The sequence below is a fragment of the Diaphorina citri genome, unplaced genomic scaffold, assembly GCF_000475195.1.
Source record: "Diaphorina citri unplaced genomic scaffold, Diaci psyllid genome assembly version 1.1 scaffold1492, whole genome shotgun sequence".
NCBI lineage: Eukaryota > Metazoa > Arthropoda > Insecta > Hemiptera > Psyllidae > Diaphorina > Diaphorina citri.
Window position 1 is genome coordinate 1 of NW_007378918.1, and position 8,734 is coordinate 8,734.

Here is an 8,734-nt window from a genome sequence, read left to right on the forward strand (position 1 = left end):
AAAAAAGAGGGAAAAACACGCGATATCCAAAAGGTTACGACAACGAAACGTTAACAGATAGTACAATTAGTACATAGGTAATACACTAAAAATAATAATAATACTCTCTTCATCCAAATATCTCTAGGGCTAGGGGGTAAACGGACTTTTCAGTCACATCCTAGCAGTATAAATAAAGTATATTTTATTCTATTCTATTCTCTCTCATTTCACTTCCCTAGGGGATAAACGGACTTTTCAGTCACATCCTAGCAGTATAAATAAAGTATATTTTATTCTATTCTATTCTCTCTCATTTCACTTCCCACAGAGGCCCGTCTACCCCGCGTTCACCTCGCTACTCCGGATCTCATAGAGGAGGCCATGCTACTCGGCCTGGAAATGGGCCTCGCCCGGGACCCTGACAACCCTCTACTGGCCAAACGGGCCAATCCGGCCGTGGCTAATGGCCCCATGTGGTTTGGACCTCGACTGGGGAGGAGGAAACGCTCTCTGGATGAGGATGAGGAGGAGGAGAAGATGAATGAACTGGAGGAGGAAGAGGGAGAGGAGAGGATTAGCGATCTGCTGAGAACTTCACCGTGGGCCATTATACCGCTGCGAGCCAAATGTACATAAGTTGAACTAGTTATTTACCTCTTTAAGTAATTACTGCTTATTTGCGTTGAGCTTTATTTTGATTTTAATGCTGGTAATGTGGTAAGGTTTTGTTTCTACCATTTTTGTAAATATTACAAAGCTACTAAAGCCCGATTCAAGCACAGTGAAACTACGACGTATTTTTACTGGTGATTAAATAGGATTTGAACGGCATAGGGAATACCATCTGTCGTTCAAATCACTGTATGCTTACTCCCATCTAATCACATCACCTGTAAAATATTTGACCATTCATTGAACGTACTGTGACTAGAGTGTGACCTGAACGGATGATTGATTCCTTGGCGAACTTGAGTGGTTTCTGTATATGTATGTAAAAGATTGTAGAACATACAGGATCATACTTTATAAATCGGTCTGGGTGTAGGTAATGGGGGGTGTAAAATCCTCAGTAGAAATCATCTAATATTTTCTTCTTTCCTACTCTTCTCTCCACAGCCTCCATATCCTACAGGAGTGCACGGAACTTCACTCCCAGGCCCGGTCGCTCCCTGTCCGAGGAAGATGAAGGCTCCAGATCTCCCCCTTTCGCTCCACGCCTGGGCAGGGACCGCAGTAGAGGGAACCAGATGGTTGACCTATACCGCCCCACGCCTAGACGCCGGAGGCGTTTTCTACCACCTAACCCTTAGAGCTCCATTATTATGTGGTCAAAATCTCAAATAAATGAGGATAAAATTCCATGCCTCGGCTGGGATCGAACCCACGCCCTCCTGTTTACCAGGCGAGCGTCTTGACCACTACGCTACCGAGGCATTTTTCAACTTCCAAGATGGAAAATGGATGGTTGGGAGTAACGTCCCATACAGCGTGTTAACGAACTTGATAGTCACTCTGTAGCAAACGATGTACTACAGCTTCGGATTCATCCTCATATTCCTCGTGTGTATGCAAAGTTCAAAGGTCTGTATGGAAAATTAAATATTCTATTTGAGAAAACTCGAGCTTGTTAACACGCCAAATGCTGAAGTCCCAAAACAGTACGTCCCCAGCTCCAGCAAACGTAATGGTCAAGAAACTTGCATAGTAAACGGGAGAGGCGCGGTTTGAATCCCAGCCGGGGGCGCCGAGGCTTGAAATTTTACAGGTACGGGTGGCAAGTTTCAATCCCAACCGAAGCTTGAAATTTCATTAGCACTTGTGTTAGCTTTTGACTACAAGAAAAGTGCTCTATTTAAACTATTTTTATTTTTAGCTTCCTACAGTTGCCCCTTTTATCCCATATGTCCCAAAATATTCCACTGTGAAAGGGCTTATTTCTGAGGTAAATGGACTCTTTAGCTTTAGCATCATTAGAGCAGTAGCCAATACCTTCCTAAACTACCTATAAATAGGTAACCAATAATGGAGGGTGTGAAAGGGGGGGGGGGAGAGAGAAGAGGGTTAAACCATCCTGAACTCCTTTGGAGCAAGATAAGAAGATTACAAATCGGATAACTTTCTATTATGTACAACCTACCCATTTGCTCAGAAGGAATTTGAACTTTGAAAGTAAAAAGTTTTGAGTAGATAAACGTGTAGCATCATCTCCATTAGATAACAGATAAACAGAGATAACAGAAAAACAGAGCATGATGATGAGGATAGGGAAAGAAACATATCGCACAAAAATCTACAAACCAAACCTCCAAACAGTGTTAAAAGTTGGAGAAAGTTTCTCAGAAAGCTCTTTGCTCTTCAATGCTGGATTCAACCCGAGAAAATAATATCAAAGAGCAGAGGTTAGGACCTGGAGGGCTTTCAACTCAGATAGGTACTTGAAAAACCAAATGCGCAACTTTTTGCTCCCTTTTCCGATTAAGAAAATATAAGTACTCAACTAGGTCATGAGTACATGAGTATATTGTAAAACCCGTCAGCTCCCATGGCTTAGTGGTCACTGCGCTCGCCTTGCACGCGGGAGACCCGGGTTCGATTCCCGGCGGGGTCAAGAAATTTGTATCATGCAAATGATTGATTCCGTGACTGGATGTTGCGGGGCCCACTCAGCCTCGTGAGGAAAATGAGTAGCTATGACATATAAATGCACATAGCGACCGGTGACAGCATGGTAGGAAAACATTGGATGTTAGGATTATCGAGATATTGGGAAAAATCCTACAATGCTGCAGTGAGCACCAAAGTTGTGATAAATTACACAAAGAAACTGCATTTACATTTACATTTTTTTTTTTTTCTTTTAGGAAACTCACTCATCTATTCATCACTACTCATCAGTCTTCTAATTCTTCGCCTTTTCTCGTATTCAGATGGGGTCGGCGTTTTTCGTCAGCCTCTCAATCAGCCCTAGGGTGATCACTTTTCGACTGACATTTGGTTTTGGCTACAAAATTTTACGAGTGGATGCCCTTCGCACTCAACCTTTCCTAAGTCTTTAGCAAAGGAAATTTCAGGCTGGTATGCTCCCTGTTTAAAGTCCCCCCGCCAGATTTCATGACCACTCATCAGTAAATACTGTAAATAGGTATCCAGTCTCGGTGGCGTAGTGGTCAAGATGTTCGCCTGGTAAACAGGAGGGTGCGGATTCAATCCCAGCCGAGGCATTTTATCCTCATTTATTTCAGAAATTGACCGCATAATAACGGAGCTCAAAGGATTAGGTGGTAGAGAACGCTTCCGGCGTTTTAACGTCACCTAGTGGTTACCTTCCACTCGAGAGTCTATTATATTATCCAGGTATGAAGAAAAGTCAAAATCGTTTTTGTATCCAACCCTTCCTTCCCAAAAGAATAAATACAAACAGACAAACACACATTCAGTATTTAATAAACAAAACATTAAGTATATTTTGGCCAGCCTAGTTAGCTTAGTTGGTAGTGCGTCTGCCTTGTAAGCGCTAGGCCGCGGGTTCGATTCCCGCCCGGCGCGGATTTTATCCTGATGGGATAATGTTCGTTCTCGGGGTCTGCGTTCCTGAAAGCAACTTTAAGGTATGTCTACGCTTTGTTGTTGTTGTTGTTGTTGTTGTTATAGCGACTTTAGCTGTGACCGAATTCTGATGGCAGAATAAAGAATAGATATCTACACATTACCACAGGAAAATTATGCCTTTTTTTAAATAAAATTAATGTAGGTAATAATTATGGGACTTGCAGTGATACGTATGGATAAAGAGAGAAGGGTTTTTCATCCACTTTACATCTACTATAAGGCCGAATTCCCACTACGATTCAAGTTATCATGGTGGACTTGGGCTCTGGAGGTTGGTAGTTCGAATCCATCTGTCATAAAATTTAGTACAAGTCGTAAAAGTTCGCAAGGTTGAAACACCTTCTTTGGATTTTGAGATCGTTACTGTTCAGGTGCATTTGACACATCCACCAACAGAACACCAATGTTGAGGCATAAGAAAAATAGTGGATGTGTCAGATTTACCAACGTGTGTTCGTAGGAAATTGACATCTCCACCATTTTTTCTGTAAAATTTTATCTGCCTTTCAAAATTTATAAATCATAATTATGTATAAACGTAGGTATAACAAGCTGGGTCCGTCCCTTCCGGAATTTTTTAGCCCGTAGTTTATTCGATTGTGATTAGAGAAAATCAGTACCTAATATGTACCTACCCAATTTGTTTAATATTCAGTTATTTGTTTAATATTATCATTCTTGATTTGATTTTACTTTCATGTAATGATTTAAAATCAAGACTAGAGCCCGTTCTCCCTTTATTCCCAATATACCTACACAGCCTCCATATCCTACAGGAGTGCACGGAACTTCACCCCCAGGCTCGGTCGCTCCCTGTCCGAGGAAGATGAAGGCTCCAGATCTCCCCCTTTCGCTCCACGCCTGGGCAGGGACCGCAGTAGAGGCAACCAGATGGTTGACCTATACCGCCCCACGCCTAGTATGGGTCGCGATGTGTTCAGACCTGATCAGGACCCTAGGATCAAAAGGGCCACCTAGTGATGGTCTAGCCTGTTTTTATTTTAAGTTAAGAAAAAAGCGCCTTTTGTAAAAAAAAAAAAAATAAAAAAAAAAGCTGTTCAATTAAATTTTTACTAAGGACCATGTTTTGAACTTTGAATTTTGAGTTTTCCGTTCGAATGAAGTCTCTTTCACACAGATTAAGTAACTTGCTTGCAAATTGTTGGCACATTTGCAAGTTAGGTACTTGAACTCCCACTTGTCATCAAAATGGCCAGTTTTTAGTTATGATTATACGAAACTTTTTTTTTTTAAAAAAATCAATAATTAGGTAAAACCTGTTTCTAACAAAAGATGAAATTTAAGAAGGTCGAAATTCCGTTTAAGGTTTGACGCGGGAATATGCTTAGATTTCGTCAGTCCATGGTAGTAAATTAGGATCCCAGTCATTCTACGGTTTTTATGATTCCCAAGCCTTGATTTTATGGAGCCTTTTATTGCTCTATTTCATTTGTTTTTAATTTTTATGGAGCTAATAAAAAATGCCCTTTTTTCTCAGAAGTCAAAAGGTTAAAAAAATGTTGTTTAGAGGTTCATTTTTATTTTCTTTTAATTTTATTCATCTTTTATCGGAGCACATGGTCTTTGATGGGTAGTTGAATACCTAAAAAATCTGACTACCTATTAGATAAGTGCTCTGTAGATCTCAACCCTGTGGGTGTTTCAATAGATTTGATTGAGCTCATAATATAATGAGCAAATATCCTTAGGGTACTAAACCTTTTTGTCAAATTTCATAAAAATTGGACAAACCGTTCGCGAGTTAATTGAGTAATGAATGTTGTTTAGAGGTTCATTTTTATTTTCTTTTAATTTTATTCATCTTTTATCGGAGCACATGGTCTTTGATGGGTAGTTGAAGTTTCACCATTCCTACCAGTTTGACTAATTGAATAATTGTCATAAAACTCTTATAATAATTATAACTGAGATTTAAGATAACTACACACCTATCTGGTATTAATCAAGACAAATTAAAAGCTCTTTATTGGCACAGAGCAATGAACTTTTGGGTCGGTTACATTCATAGGTAGATAATAGGTACCCAATTTATGGAGGGTTACAGATTACCTACTATTTGCGGTGTACCTACAGTACAGTCACTCATGTTCATCTTCATGCGTGACAATCACTCTTGTTCACGATTAATAAAATTCTTTCTTATCATCAGTTTTTATTTATTTAATAAATAGCCAGGATTAAACAAATTAATTCACCACTTACCGGTGAGGTATATTGCTGACAGCTCGGATCCATAACATATTGACTAGACTGGTTGCTGCTTTATTGGCACAGAGCAATGAACTTTTGGGTAGGTTACATTCATAGGTAGATAATAGGTACCCGATTTATGGAGGGTTACAGATTACCATTTGTGGTGTACAGTCACTCATGTTCATCTACATGCGTGACAATCACTCTTGTTCACGATTAATAAAATTCTTTCTTATCATCAGTTTTTATTTATTTAATAAATGGCAAGGATTAAACAAATTAATTCACCACTTACCGGTGAGGTATATTGCTGACAGCTCGGATCCATAACATATTGACTAGACTGGTTGCTGCTAATTTCACTAGGACTATCATATTGACTCTTGTTCTTCCTATGACTCGAATGATTTGATAGATCCGCCTTGAAATCATCAATCGAAATAATGTCGTCCGTTTCCAAAATCTTCATGAGGTAAGAGATATAAGACGTTGCCAGACGTAGCGTTTTGATTTTGGACAGTTTGGTATCGGACGGGACATTGGGGATGCATTCTCGCAGATCGCTGAAGGCGTTGTTTATACTTTGTGTACGGCGTCTTTCCTTCTTGTTGGCTGTGTTGCGACGTTTGACAACGCGAATGATGGGCAAGTCTGGAAATACATTGTAGACATTACTGACAAACACAACTACCTTTGCGGGGATATAAGTTACGGTTTGGAGAACTTGGCCCAGCGATAATTGTCCGCCACAAGAATACTTAAACGGACGGAGCACTCCGTATCAACTTTAATTATTGTCCTACACCATACTCAAGTAAAACCCCCCTGTACCTATCTAGAGTCTCTATAGCTAAAGTCAAATTCAATATCATCATCAGTTTCAAACTAAGTTGCTCATCGTCACCAAATCGCGCATTCCTAAACTAAAAAATTACGTAAGTACCTACTTGACAATTAGATAATAATAAGTATTAGTGCTTTCTTATATTGCTCGAATATAGGGGTATATTACCTACCTAAAAAACTGATTACACAAAATTCAACTGATTGGCCATAAGGAGTGCGAAAATTAGCTGACTGACCATAAGGCAATATGAAAAACGGCGGTTTACATCGTTTGGCGAAAAAAAATTTCGGAAAAGTCGTACCATTTTCCAGTAGTACAGGAAAAACCACTTTCGGGATCATAAAACTCAACTGATTGTCCTCCAAGGTTTGAATAATTTTGCCTATGGTGAAACAAGCAACCAAGGAGACAGAGAACTCGTTGAATTTGAACTGAAAAAAGAGAATGAACTGCTCTCATCTCGAAATTTGAGATCCCTAGACGAAATACGAAAGATGTAACCTACCCTATAATGTACTTAGGTACATAACTTCCTAACCCTAATACCCTTTTTTCCACTCATTGAAATGTGTGACAATTTCTCACCCTGTGATGATGGCGCCTAAATTCTAAACCGAACAAAACACCAACATGTAAAAAATAAAGAAAAAAAAATTAGTACCTATTTATTTAGCTTACCCCTACCTACTTATGTACTTACACTACCTAATATATATTATATCTACATACTCGTAAGTACATATTTATATCAGACAATCTATCTCCCTAGTTGGTAGATAGTAGATACCTAATTGATAAAATAAATTAATGATATTTGTAGACGCACTTCTTGTTTCTCAAAACGTGCAATGACTCAAATTACTCAAGCGTATCTAGGAGTGAACTCATAGATCGGGTAACATAGCGAGGGTCGGGGCTTTGCATATCTTCAGACCAATAGGTGCAATCGGTGGCTCCGGTGGTTATGTTGCTCAACGTTGCGCCGTGTTTGTCTTCTGGAGGTCCTGCAATCAGGGGTGGGACAATGTGTGTTCTCAACAACTGGGGAATCGGGGAAATCTAAATTTTCTTACAAGAATTTTCTTGTACAATACCAAAAAGCCTTCGATTCGGACTTTCGTATTAAACTCGAAATCTCAGGTATGCAGGCCTGATACGCATTCGACCAGAGAAGTCGCTCTCTAACTTAATAAAAACCTAATTCATAGCTAAATAGTTATAGAAAATTAGAAACACAGGTACGTAAGTAATTCCTGACACATTTTCTTCCATTTACCTCTTGGAAAGGCCACGCTATTCAGAGGAAAATGAAATCTTTTAAAAATAAAATACCTATATACCTAATGTACCTGGTTGAATCAAGTCTCAAGAAGGAGGAGTCTATGCTAAAGACACCATTTATAACTTTACAATAGAGGAAGCCATGTTGGAGTTATCTGTTACCTGCTTCAGGTAGAGATCTAAATTCGGTCGTGTTGATTATGACCGCAGTGTTAGGTGAACAATATCTTGGAAATTATGTCCAGGTGTCTAGGTTAGTACCTATGTAGATTTATTTTATCTTCTTTCTAAAAGTTACCATTTTTATGTCTTAGATTTTAAGAACTTTCCTCTGTAAGAGTTACAGTACGTTTTTTGTATAGTGTCAAATGTAAAGTGGACATCACCTGTTTATGTTCTCTTTTCACGAGAAAACGGCTCGACCGATTATGATGAAATTTTTTGTGGTTGTTAAAAAATGGCGGCGCGGCGCTCCCAAAGTCATGCCTCTTACTCCGCGATCCCGCACAAAGGACGGGTCATGTTTTCAACCACTAGTAAACAAATAGAATATACCTATCTTGTTTATCCTGCTGGGATAGGACTGAAAAGTCCCTTTACCCCCGCAGTCTAACCAAGGTCTTATACACATATTTTGACATATTATTGGGAACCAATAATTCAAAGACATATTATAAGGGACAAAATAGGGAATAAATGAACAAATAATTCAAACTTACCAGCTGTATACAGAGGAGGTGGATGGTAGCCACTGTTGTAACTCATCACGTTATTATTGGGTGTGTTGTAATGATAGAACGA

The 8,734-nt window shown here is 39.3% G+C and overlaps 2 protein-coding genes across 2 annotated transcripts; one reads left to right on the forward strand and one right to left on the reverse strand.

Moving 5' to 3' along the window:
- Positions 1–310: 310 nt before the first annotated feature.
- LOC103516120 (PBAN-type neuropeptides-like) lies at positions 311–4,832 on the forward strand (the record flags this gene model as incomplete). Its single annotated transcript, XM_017446923.2, is given in 2 exon segments — positions 311–610; positions 4,352–4,832. Coding segments are annotated over 2 exon segments (518 nt in total), but the record flags the coding sequence as incomplete, so codon positions are not given.
- A 404-nt stretch (positions 4,833–5,236) lies between these two features.
- LOC103516121 lies at positions 5,237–8,734 on the reverse strand. The gene is made up of 5 exons (XM_026828610.1): positions 8,653–8,734; positions 7,515–7,656; positions 7,070–7,083; positions 6,101–6,579; positions 5,237–5,242 (listed from the first exon to the last, which is right to left on the reverse strand). The coding sequence occupies exons 1-5, from the start codon at positions 8,696–8,698 to the stop codon at positions 5,237–5,239; spliced, it is 687 nt and encodes a 228-aa protein (XP_026684411.1). The 5' UTR covers positions 8,699–8,734.